The 12,841-nt window shown below is 44.6% G+C and overlaps 1 protein-coding gene across 1 annotated transcript; it reads right to left on the bottom strand.

The window, feature by feature from the left end:
- Positions 1 to 3,628: 3,628 nt before the first annotated feature.
- Positions 3,629 to 9,963, bottom strand: FITM2 (fat storage inducing transmembrane protein 2). The gene is made up of 2 exons (XM_066626389.1): positions 9,707 to 9,963; positions 3,629 to 6,513 (listed from the first exon to the last, which is right to left on the bottom strand). The coding sequence occupies exons 1-2, from the start codon at positions 9,877 to 9,879 to the stop codon at positions 5,898 to 5,900; spliced, it is 789 nt and encodes a 262-aa protein (XP_066482486.1). The 5' UTR covers positions 9,880 to 9,963; the 3' UTR covers positions 3,629 to 5,897.
- Between the last annotated feature and the right edge of the window lie 2,878 nt (positions 9,964 to 12,841).

Raw genomic sequence — 12,841 nt, 5'->3', positions numbered from 1 at the left:
GTACCAACAGAGTAGACCTTAAGCTGAAGGTCCACTCTGTCAGTGCTGCAGCTGCAGTGAAGGCAGTGGAAGCCACCCATAGCATTGAGCTGTTAAAGACAGTACACCTTTAAAAGTGCCACAGACTCAAGACCCTACATTAGAAGCAAATTTATTTGGCTTGTCTGTCTTCAAACTTCCCCACTTCACAAAAGCAGAACTCGTAATTCTGTACAAATGCAAATGAGAGAAAGCTGGAGTAAACAACCTTTAATGGAAAGGGCAATATTATTATACCCAATATTGTAATGAGTACAATTCAGCAGCTACTGTGACACTTTTTAAAGAGGGGGATATAAATGTAAGACAACAATTCAGATAATACAACAAAATTCAGATAAGAGCACAAATGCCTTAAATTCTAAAAAAAAATATATCTATAATAAAACATCATTTTTGTCTTTCCCATTATGTAAAATTCCTCCACTCTTGAGATAAAATAATGCCTTCTACAGTGGTAGTAAAGTATTACTTGCCAGACAAAAGGGGTGACGAATACAATTGTCATATGTAAAATAGAAGCCAGTGGATATTATTTGACTCAGTGTAAGGCACAGGAGAAAGCACAGCTTCCATGCATCGAGACTAGAATGTAAGTGCACTCACACAACAAGTTGTTGTCCCCAAACCAAGTGGTCTCTTTAAGCAGGAAGCACCTTGTACTGGATCATATAGTTCCCCCACAATACAGTATATGTCTCTGCTTTATTCATATCAGCTCTGCTGCAAATATATAAACACCTACAGAGCTTTTTCCCAAAGAACAGCCAATTACAGCATCTCAAGGTCAAGGTATCAAAACTAGATGCAGTGGGTGGGGCAAGACCTTCCCCATCATGCAGTCCCATGCTTTGGGATAGAAAACGGGAGGATACTACCATCAATCTCATCCAAATGGTAGCTCCTGGAGCTTATGAAATCATTTATTCAAACAACTCTACCCATGCAACATATGTGTAGAGCAGCAGTTTTCAAACTCTTTTGGAGTCTGAGCCACTCTAAAAGTTTTTGCAGGGGCAAGGCAGCAGGGGCAGGGGGAAGGCAGCGGCGCGATCCCCAGGGGGCTGCAGAGGCTTGGCTGCATGAACCTGAGCCTCCTGCAGCCTCCCGGGGGTGTGGGGCGCCCTGCACAACCTTCTGCAGGGCTCCCCACAGCTTCAGAAGTGAAAGTGGAGTGATTGCGCTCCACTTCTGCTTAGCGGAGGCGAGGCGCGATCGCTCCGCTTTCGCTTTCAAAGCTGCGGGGAGCCCTGCAGAAGGTCATGCAGGGCTCCCCACACACCTGGGAGGCTGCAGGAGACTCAGGTATGTGCAGCCAAGACCCTGTAGCCCCCTGAGCGGCACGATCCTGGGGATCGCGCCACTGCCTCCTCCCTGCCTCCAGGCTGCCCCTGCCGCTTATGGTGAAAGTGTCCAGGGCCCACAGGCTGGGGCATCACAACGCCCCAGTTTGAAAAGCCCTGGTGTAGAGGATAACGTAAGACAGTAACAGATTTCTCAATGGCTATACTTTAGAAGAGTGGTTGCATTTTGACCAAATTAATGATAGCACCTAAGGAATTATCCCAAGGATCCAACTCACACCAAAACAAGCTGTATACAGTACAGTACTCCTGTAGACTTTAAATCCACAACTTTTCATTAAAAGGCATTTAATAGGCATTAATAGGCTTTAAATTGAATGTGATACTTTCCTCCATTTCATTATAGTTAATATTTATAACTATTTGGACCCCTGTAAACCACCACCAAACAGTAGCCCTGTGATTCTTCTCACCCAATTGCATTAGTCTCTGAATGTCAGGACCCTAAGCATTCTTACTAGGATGCAACTCTCAGTAAAATCACTAAGATTTACCTCCAAGTATACCGTATATCTTTAAGATTAAACTGCAGTTCATATTCATGATTACTCACATACAAGTGTGATGGGTCCAAGTCACAAGGTTATCTTATACCATCCCTACCAAGGCCTATATATTATTTGTAAAATTGTATTGCACAAGCTTACATTCATATTTTGAGCACAGCCACACCCCAAGCTGCTAAAATGTAAAACTAAAAAAAGTAGTATAACCTATACTTAGGCACTCAACATTGATCAGCGTCAATTTGTGCAACAAGTGTACAGTTTCATTAATGCTGCCTATTCAGAAAAGACAGATTAAAGGAAGGTTGACACAATACTGAATAACACAAAGAGTTTCTTCATATTTACTGTAAACTCCTGCACTATGTCTTTAAACATGAGATTCTCAGAATGTAATGGAGATTGCCACTTTAAATAGGACCATCACACAAAATCTGGCCCAAAAGAGATCAGTAACCTGATTTCCACTAAAGAGAGCAAAGAAGAGGAGAGGAAGCATCATGTCACATAAACTGTGCATCAGGCTATTATCAAAGTGGTCATTTCGAAGAGAGCAGAAGTCAAGTCCACATGCCTCCAATTCTCTGTTGGAAAGGAAATCATGCTTAAATCAAAGGAAATGACTTGGGAATGACACTAAAAAGTATTTAGAAACAGGGTTTTACCATAATACTAGTGGAAATATAAACCGTTTAGCAAAATACAGTGATAAACAAACAGAGCTGCTGGGCAGTTGTAGGATTCACTCTTTTGGTTATTAAAGCTGAGCCCAACTTGTTCCACTGTGGAGAACAAAATGAAGGTAGCTGATATAAAAGGAATTCAGTCACACAGAGGATAAGAAGAGAACCATTCTTCTCAGATACATAGAAGAGTTTTGCTATATAGCTAAACTCTGCAATTGTTTCTAAAATATTTTAGGGCTATGTCAGAATGCCAGATGCGAGGGAGGGCACTAGGATGAGGTCTCTTGTTATCTGGTGTGCTCCCTGGGGCATTTGGTGGGCTGCTGTGAGATACAGGAATCTGGACTAGATGGGCCTACGGCCTGATCCAGTGGGGCTGTTCTTGTTATTTAATAAACAAGGTCAACAGAACTCCTTGAAATACGGATGTGTAAATATCCAATGTATACCTTATTAATACTAAAACAAAAATAAAAGTAGCTTACTGCTTGTAGTCAGCAAGATGTCAGCAAATGGAAAGATATACTACTTTGGATCAATTTTCACTCAGCTTTTTTGTTACCCGAAAGTTGCACAGAGGCATCTTCAGGCACTCAACTGCAAGGAGAAAAGTCAGTGTGAACTGGGCTGTGCATCGCTATAGCTACAGTAATTTCTCTGATCAGGGTGTCTGGAAGAAGGGCTGCCACAGCTGTTGAAATGGCCACTTCTTGTGTATAGCCCAATTTATTTCTACCTGGCTTCTACCTGGCTATTCTACAATGTTCCCCAAGGTAGCTTACATTTTTCAAATATACAATAAAACTGGGGTTGCTTCAATCCCCTCTGACACATAACATAGCTCTGCACTGACCATCCCAATAAATCCCTAGTTTCATTAAGCCACCACGGCCATCCCCTGACAACTCATCTCACTCCTCCGACTACTGAGTGAAGGAGTGTCAGCTGTTTGGTTGTGTGCTCTTTACTTGCAGTCTACAGATAATGCATGCAGTGGAAGACAACTCCAAATTATTTGCACGTAACAAAATAGTGCTGTGTGAACCGTTTATTTACAGCTTACAAGTCACTTAAATTTGCCATATTTGCACAAGTTGTCTTAGCACCACAGAAGTCAATGAGACAAGCAGCATAATCCTAAATATTGTGATGGAGAATTGTGCTGTTAATTTTAGCGCTGCCTAAACACTTTGAAAGTTTCAAAGCAGCCCAGTAATGGATGAATGCCATAGTCATACATGTAATTGGATTTTTAAGGTTATAGTCCCATCAGTAATTCTATAACCGCCTACTAATTCTATTAGAATTAGTAATTCTAATTCTGTCAGGGCACCCATTTCTGAATCACCCTCTTAAGGGGAAAGTGCCCCTTTTATATTTCAGTGGTGAGTCGCAACCCACCAGTTTGACCACTACTTTAAGGTACTAACTTGCAAGTAAATGCATTTATTAGTGAGCAAAAGTATTCCACTTCCTGTGACTGAAGGATCACACACTCAGCATGAAGTATTTAAACCACTTATTTTAAGCATCTGCATTATTTTTTTAGTTGAGGATAGCAGCCTTTGGACAAAGTTCCAAACAGTGAAGCAAATTTAGTTATGTCTCTAGGACTACTCTGTAACTGAAGAATTACAAATAGCTCATTAGGACCCATAAATGAACTTGGTCTGTGGCTGAAATATGCAAAAAAGTAAAATTAAAGTTGCAACTTCCTGGAAATATTTAAAATTATACATCATGTTAAACACCACATTTTTTAATGTCAGTCAAGTGACAGAGATGGAACAAACAATAATACATAAAAATGTGTATTAAAAAAGAAATTAGTGTTATGATATGAAAGAAAGAAAAAAGACAAGGAGACCTATGCTTCAATGTAAAATTTGATGAAATACCATTTCTGGATTTTTTTTCCCCCCAGTGACTAAGGATGGCAGTGGAGATTAATATGACTATAATACATTTTATAACAGGTTCCCATAAAGAAAAACTGCCATTCCTGCTGTTGATTACCAATCCTGACTGGCATTCTATTCGTAATTAGCAGATGAAAGCAAAAGCCAAAATTGTGAATGCTGCAATTATGCAACCGACGCCTGTTTGAACAAGAAGTTTCCAACTGCCAATATAAGACGTGTTGTAACTGTCAGGAGTGTTACATTGCACAGGTGGATGTGAAGACACTCAGAGGATTCTTATCACTTGGAAAAATACATTCCAACACAGCAGTTGGATGAGGTAAGACAATATGCCTAATTAAAAGAATCTGTAATTTGTGCCAGTCCGATGGGAAGATTAGGCAGGAAGAGCTTAAAACAGTGGTTCCCAAACTGAAGTTTGGGACCCATTGGTGGGTTGCAACCTGATTTTTGGTGGGTCACAAAAGGACGATGGAAAGATTAGAAGATTAATTGCCTGAAGCTATTCAAAAATCAGATACTGCAGCTGCTAAACTGCCTTGCAAAAAGCTGAGCTCCTGCAGTTTGCAAGCATGTGTAAATATAGGGAGATAAATGTTTGAGGATCTTTCTTTCTCGTTGCTATTATTACTTATAAATAAATTATTACCTCTTTCTAGGCCTCTTTTTAAAGTCAGGTAAACTTAGGTGGGTCTCAAGATAGTGTTGTTTTAAAAAGTGGGTCCTGGTGCTAAAAAATTTGGAAACCACTGGCCTAAAAACATCTAACAATGTGGAAAAACTATACACAGAATGGATAACTCTTCAAATTTCTGTTCTGTTAATACATATGGCACTAACTACCATTAGCCCAGCTTGTGGCCTTCCCCTATCCAAACATATTGACCCAAAGCATTACTTAGACAACCTCTTGTTGCATCAAGCTTCACGCATGGTTTCAAGACATCTTAGTGCAGTATGAAGATGGCCTGATACAAAATGCTGGAGCATCTAAGGTCAGAACAAATGAGAACTTGATGAACAAGCCCATTAATTGACTTAAACAATAATGGTTCTTACATTTTTGTGGCAAGTTTTATTTTTTGCAGAGTCAATGAACCCATGGCTGACCTTCAGATTTTTCACAAGTTTCCACTGCCACCACAATTAGTGTTTCTGCTGAGTTATCCAAGAAAGTGAACCATCAGACTCAAGATTTGTAGTACTGTATTCCAATAGCAGCATCCTCCTATCTGGAACTAGAATACACCTCAAGTACCGTGCAAAAATATTTGATATTTTGCCCCACTCTTTAAATATGCTTGTTAATACAATGATCTTAAAAATCAGTTATCATATAATTAATAAGTTTAAAACAAAACCTGAAAACAGAAAATGTTTCTACAGTCTACGATTAAATTTCTGGGAGCTCAAATTCGTACTTTGGGGAGGAAGTCCAGGAGACAAAGGAGTCAAGTACCAAAACCTGTATGTTCCATACCAAGCCAAGAGGCCCACCAAGGTGCCAAAGAATTTTTGGGAGAAGTCATGAAAATATATGGCAGTGCTTAAGAACATCAACAACCAGATCACAGTCAAGAAACTCAAGGCCAAGAATAAACCATCGATCACTTTGTGTAGTCTGGGGTTCCGGGAAGCATTCGCATTGTGCATCACAGCCATCTCTTCCAAGATCATTAGAGCACAGTACGAGAGAAGAAAAGCGTGCCCAGAGATGTCAAAACCATGCCAGAAGCCGCCACCTTGTTGGCACTGTAGTTTGCTAGAATGTCCTTGGAGCAAAATATCAAGGGATGATGATTTGTAGCAGCTGCCTGTGATGTCCTCGATGTGCAGGAATATCCCTGTGCACACATACCAGATGGCAGTGGCTACCAGCAGACTGCTAAGTCTTCTCAACACTACAAGAACATTTTTGGTGACACAATAATTGGTGACACTGATGAAAGGCAATAGCAGGCACAGCGTCCAGCCCCAGGCAAATTTTACAAAATAGCTGCCAGAGAGAAATAAAAAAAGAAACAGATTCAGCTCCAGTGTAATCCAGTATTGGAGATACGATCAGACAAGTTACAAAATTAGACTATTCACAACCATATATTTTCAGGTTTCCAAACTTTTGGGAAGAATCTTGTGCCAAGTTATTATAGAACCTACCACGGGATAGTAAACACTGGATTTAATCAAACGAAGCACCCAATATTTAGAATAGCCTTATGTGCTACTGAATTGTTTGAAAACAGTGGCCACAAAGCTTTCCAAAGTAACTTATGCATGCCATCAGAATGGTCCAGAAAGTACAATAAAATTTTCAAAATGAGACTAGTTAAAAGAAACAAAGGTAAGAAGAAGTGTCATTCAGAGCATAGGCTCCTGTCCAGATTTAGCACTTTAAACAACATATTTAGTTCTTTAAACAACATATATAATGAGGCTGGCTGCTCCGTGAGCATCCTACTTAATATTAAATGCTTCTCAATTCAGTGCACATATCCAGGAGAGAATCCACTATCACTACAAGAGGAAGCATTTCTCATTAAATTTATGCAATTATTCCAAAATCCAGACAAGTCCAAAATCCAGACACCTTCCATTTCCTTGGCGCTGCATTGTGGCTGCACCAGCACTGAAAATTTGGATAGCCCCAAGGAAATGGAACAAACATTCCCTTACCTAGAGGAGGCCTCTGTGACTGCTCCTCAACTACAGGATGCAGTGCATGCCCCAATGGCATGGCTGCACCAGTGCTGGAAAGTTGGACAGGATTTGGGACACAATAAACAGTGGTAGGAGGCTAGACTTGGCAGGCAAAGCTCCAAAGCATGCTTTTCTATACTCAAAAAAGCTCTCCCATCCACCCTGAGCCTCACCTGTGTTTTACGTTGCATCTGGCATCTTAACCCAGAAGTAACTGGCAATGACGTCATCACCAGTTACTTCCAGTGGTACTTCAAATAAGTGGACCATGTGGAGGACAATGTTGAAAAAACACTGCCTTAACCAAACTGCCTGGGACAGGAAGGTGTCTGGATTTCGAAATAACTGCATAAATTTAATGAGAAATGCTTCCTCTTGCTCTTTTCACTGTTACCCATATGGGTGTCTACTGGCCTCTTTTTATGTTTTTCAACCGTGTCTGTACAGGTACATGCCACAGGGCACAGAACAGAACATGCAGCTGGTACCTGCATTTTATGTGGGAATGAATACAAGACCTAGTGTTCACATTACAGAAAACAAGTCTTGGACAAAAATGTCTGGATTTCAGAATAGTCTGGATTCCAGAATAGTTCCGATAAGGGGTAATCTACCTGTACTCTGCTTCCAAGAGCATTATGTTTTTCATCTTTTTTTTTCCTTTAGGGATATGTTAAAAAAACAATTAAATTGTTTTTAATTTAAAACAAGAGAGCCAGGATGGTGTAGTACAGTGGTTCTCAAACTCTCTGGGAACCTGAGAAGCACTGGTAAGTGATTGCAGGGGTGGGGACTGGGATGAGGTGGGGACTGGGACAGTAATTGCGGTGCCATGAGCACACTGAAGCATTTTAACGTACCGGGGGGGGGGGGCTGTGCAGCCTTCCAGAGGATCCCGGATTCCTTTCCTCTGAAGAGCTCAGGGTGGTGTACATAGTTCCTCCCCTTCCTTTCATCCTCACAACAACCTTGTGAGGTAGGCGAGGCCGAGAGCTCATGACTGGACCAAGATCACCCAAGGAAGGTTTGTGGTTGAGTGGGCATTTGAACCTGGATCTTGCAGGGTCAAGTCCAAATTCCCAAACCACTACATCAGTGGTGCTCAAACTGGTGAGTCGTGACCCACCATTGAAACTTTAAAGGGTCACTTTTCCCTTAAGCAGAGTGACCCAGAAATGGGTGTCCTGTCAGCACCTCAGCAAACACCCAAAAGTATTTTAATGTGGGAACGAGATGGGACTGTGCAGCCTCCTGGAACGTCCTGGAGGCTCACAGCCCACTCTGCGAGCCTCCCCTTTGCAGCAGTGGGCTCTGAGCTTAACCTACTTCTGGTTTGCAGTTGGAGCTCCAGAGCTTGGAGTTTCTGAAATCAGAAGTGGGCTCCAACTGCAGATTGGACACCACTGCTGCAGAGGGGAGGCTCGTGGAGGGGGCTGGAAGCCTCCAGGAGGCTGCACAGTCCCCCCAGGTACATTGAAATGCTTCCAAGTGCCTGTGGTGCCATGACTGCTGCGGCGCTGACGGGACACCCATTTCTGGGTCACTGCCCTTAAGGGGAAAGTGGCCCTTTTAAGTTTCCATGGTGGGTCGGGGCCCACTAGTTTGAGCACCAATGGAGTAGTGGTTTGGGAATCGGGGACTTTGACCCAGAACAGGGGTGTTCAAAGTTTTTGGCAGGAGGGCCACATCATCTCTCTGACACTGTGTCAGGGAAAAAAGAATTAATTTACATTTAAAATTTGAATACGTTTACATAAATTTACCTACATGAATATATTACAGATGAACTTATATGAATGAATGAAGATCTTGCAATAGCTCAAGGCCTATAAAAGGCCTTGCACAAAGCAAGGCCGGTCTTTCCTTTGCTGCTGCTGCTGCATCACAGATGTGAAACTGCAAGCAGTGGAGGGAGCCCTCGTCCCACAGCTCACGCGAGAGATCACACAGTTGCCCTCATGCTAAAAGCAGCTGCGTCGGGCCAGTGCGGGCTCCAACAAACCTCTGGAGGGCCAGAGGCTCATTGGAGACTGGGGGCTCCCTGAGGGCTACATTGAGAGGCCTCGAGGGCTGCAAGTGGCCCCAGGGCTGGGGTTCGGGCACCCCTGACCTAGAAGATCCAGGTTCAAATCCCCACTCAGCCATGAACCTTCCTTGGGCAATCTCAGGCCAGTCACAAGCTCTGGGCCTTGCCTACCTCACAGGGTTGTTGTGAGGACCAAAGGAGGGGGAAGAGCTGTGCACACCACCCCTCATGGCCCCTCACTGCATGAGAACACTCTCCTTGCTGAAACTGCTGCTCCCCAGCAACCCCGCCCCCAAAGAAAGCAAGCCACGCCCCTTTCTGCAGAGCAGAGCTCCCCCTCCCCTCACGCACTTGACAGTTAGCCTCCCTCCTCCCTCACGCGCTTGACAGTTGGTGCCAACGTCTCCCAAAGCCCCGCCCCCGCCAGTCACAGCGACCCCGCCCCGCCCCTCGCGGAGTCCCTCACACGTTGAGCACGTTGCGCTTGTCGCTCAGGTAGGTCTGCGGCAGCGGCGCCCACTCCTTGACCAGGGAGCCGCCCAGCATGAGGCCCAGGATCCCCCACGGCATCGTCCGCCGCACGGAGCTCCGCACCAGCCAGGCGCGCAAGAAGCGAGCGGAGCGATCGACGTGCTCCATCCCGCCGCCTCTCTCCACACAGGACAAGGGCGGACAAGCCGGTGGCGCCCAACTCCCGGCCGTTGTGATGCGTCACCGCGTGACGTCACGACGCCCCGCCCTCCCTGTCTGTGCTTCTGCGCATGCGTCAAAAGTGGGAGGGGGAGGATCGCGCTGGGGATGCTCGCGCCGGTCTGGGGCTGTCCTGACTCATTCACTGTCACGTTCGTTCTGCGCAGGTTGCAAGCCTGTGCATGTGTATCTGTCAGTAAGCTCCTTCGAACGCAGGAAGATCCCCATTGGGTCAGGGCAAAGGGGGCCCATCCAGTCCAGCTTTCTGCGTCTCACAGTGGCCCACCAGATGCCTCAGGGAGCTCGCAAGATGGCACACCCACATCCCGTGGCAAGGAGTTCCACAGGCTAATTAACATAAGAAAATAAGACGAGCCCCGCTGGATCAGGCCAATTCCTGCATGTCACAGTGGCCCACCAGATGCCTCAGGGAGCACACCGTTTGGTACCCCCACATCCTGTGGCAAGGAGTTCCACAGGCTACTTAACGTATAAAAAGAGCCCTGCTGGATCAGGGCAAAGGGGGCCCGTCTGGACCAGCCTCCTGTATTTCACAGTGGCCCACCAGATGCCTCAGGGATCAGGCCAAAGGGGCCAAATTAGTTTCCTGCATCTCACACTGGCCCACCAGATGCCTCCGGGAGCACACAAGACAACAACAGACCTGCATCCTGGTGCCCTCCCTTGCATCTACGATTCTGAGGCAGCCTACTCCTAAAACCAAGAGGTTGCACTTACCCATCACGGCTTGTAACCTGTAGTGGACTCTTCCTCCAGAAATCTGTCCAATTCTCTTTTAAAGGCATTTACACTAGATGTCATCACCATATCCTGTGGCAAGGAGTTCTACAGGCTAATTACACAGGCTAATCTTTGAGCCCCATACACTGGGCTCTAACCCCCCAGAGTTACATAGGCTTCCTCTGCATGTGACATGATGACCTACTATCCTAGTCAGATACTGCAAGGGAATGAATTGTTTGGGCATTAATCTTGAGCATAATGGTGTGGCTGCTTTGGGACCCATTGAACTCAGCAGCCTTCCCACTTAACAAGCGGATAGAGTTTCTAAGATAAATTGTGCATACAGTTGCAGTAGAGTTCCTTATTATGGTGTTGCTTCTGTATTTTTGGGGGCGGGCTTTGGGGGACAGGGAGTCATTAGTTAATTTATTTCCATTTAAACCACTTTGTGAACTACTCTGTCAAAAAGTGGTATATATAAATATTACAACCAAATCCTATCCAGTGCTGGAAAAGGCAGGCCAGCTGTATCCAGTGCTGGGTAGGAGGTGGATACCACGCAACTCGGAGTAAGGGGATTTATTTCCCCTTACCTCGTGTTGCACAGCAGCCACCTCAGTGGGGCTACTCAGATCTGCGCCTGTGAAATCACTGGCACAGATCTGAGCAGCCAGGTGTAACGCCAGGCTGCTTGGGGGGGGTTAAGTGCTGGAGGCCAGACCCACCCCCTCCTAGGCCCAGTCCGCCCACCACCCTGCCTGTTGCCCACTTTTCCCTCTCCCCCAACCACCCCTGTTCTTCCCTCTCCTCCAACCCTCCGGTGCTGGCCTCCCCAAGCCAGAGCAAACTCACCCCTGCCTAACATGGATCTGGTATGGGGAGGCCAGCACACACCCTTGTGTGTGTGCACACACCCAGCCTCCTCAACTCTTAAGGAGGTACAAACGTGACTTACAACATGTTTATGACACTCCTGGGCCAGCTCAAAGGGGCTTGTGCCAGTTTAACAAGTGCTCTGAATTGAGCTCTCAATATAATATCTTTTAAGGGCCACCTTTTCCCTCTTCTTCTGTAGTTCTGATAGATTTTACCTACATTTAAGCCCTATTCCAGATTCCTTCACCAAGGGGGTGTACAAAATATAGGAAGCAATGACACTGGACAGGTGCTTTAAAGCAGTGGCATTGGGAATTCTCTCCCAGGGCAGGGATATCTGTTCCATTTCATCATTGTTGTTGTAGGCAGTTGGCAATGATGGTTCTCTTTCAGAAAGCCTTTGCAGCTCGCTGATTGTTTGAAGGAACTGCTAGCTTGAATTTTGACTGCCCTTTTACTGTTCTTTTGTTGTCCTGTATGTTATTCTTTTAATCTGCATTTTTCAAAATTAAGACTGAAATCCTATACACATTTACCTGGAAGTAAGTCCCATTTAAACTCAGTGGGACCTACAGCACAATCCTATGCATGTCTACTCAGAAGTAAGTTTCACTGTGTTCAATGGGGCTTACTCCCAGGAAAGTGGGCATAGGATTGTAGCCTTTGTTCCAGGTAGACATGCATAGGATTGCATTGTAAATTTATATTGTCCTGCAGCCCCATTTGATCAGAAATGGTGGATGGGTTGCAATTCTACACAAAGGTGACTGGAAGTAAGTTAATTGATTGCCCCAAATTGCATGAGATTGGGCTTTTAGAGCAAAAGCAGGAACTGTCCCTACTAAATATAAAGGTGCAGTTCGAAGACATGACAGTTCTGGGCATTGATCATGGTTTGTAAAGTCCTTGTGGATAGTTTCCTCAAAACAGTAACTTGATGAGATACTGAAAAGGCAATTACAATATAAGCTAAGAGAATTAGGAATGGAATAGATATATCCCTAAGTGAATCAATGATGCATCCACATTTCATTCCTGTGTAAATAAATGATAAGGTTCAACTTGAAAATGCATTGAGAGGAATGACAGAAGGTATCAGGGCATGGAACGCCTGAATGCTGATTTCCACAGAGTGGCAGCACTTGATTGAAGAAATCAGATCTTTTTTGTGTAGACTGCAGCAGTGAGCTTTATAGGCACAAGTACAGTATACACCGGCTGCTTCCGTTTTTGACCACTACCTTAATATTCAGACAGATGGCAGTGGTGCTAACTGCTTATTCCTTTATTA

The sequence above is a fragment of the Tiliqua scincoides genome, chromosome 4, assembly GCF_035046505.1.
Source record: "Tiliqua scincoides isolate rTilSci1 chromosome 4, rTilSci1.hap2, whole genome shotgun sequence".
NCBI classification, from domain to species: domain Eukaryota; kingdom Metazoa; phylum Chordata; class Lepidosauria; order Squamata; family Scincidae; genus Tiliqua; species Tiliqua scincoides.
Note: the sequence above shows the minus strand (reverse complement) of the source record. Positions and strands in the feature narration are given on the sequence as shown.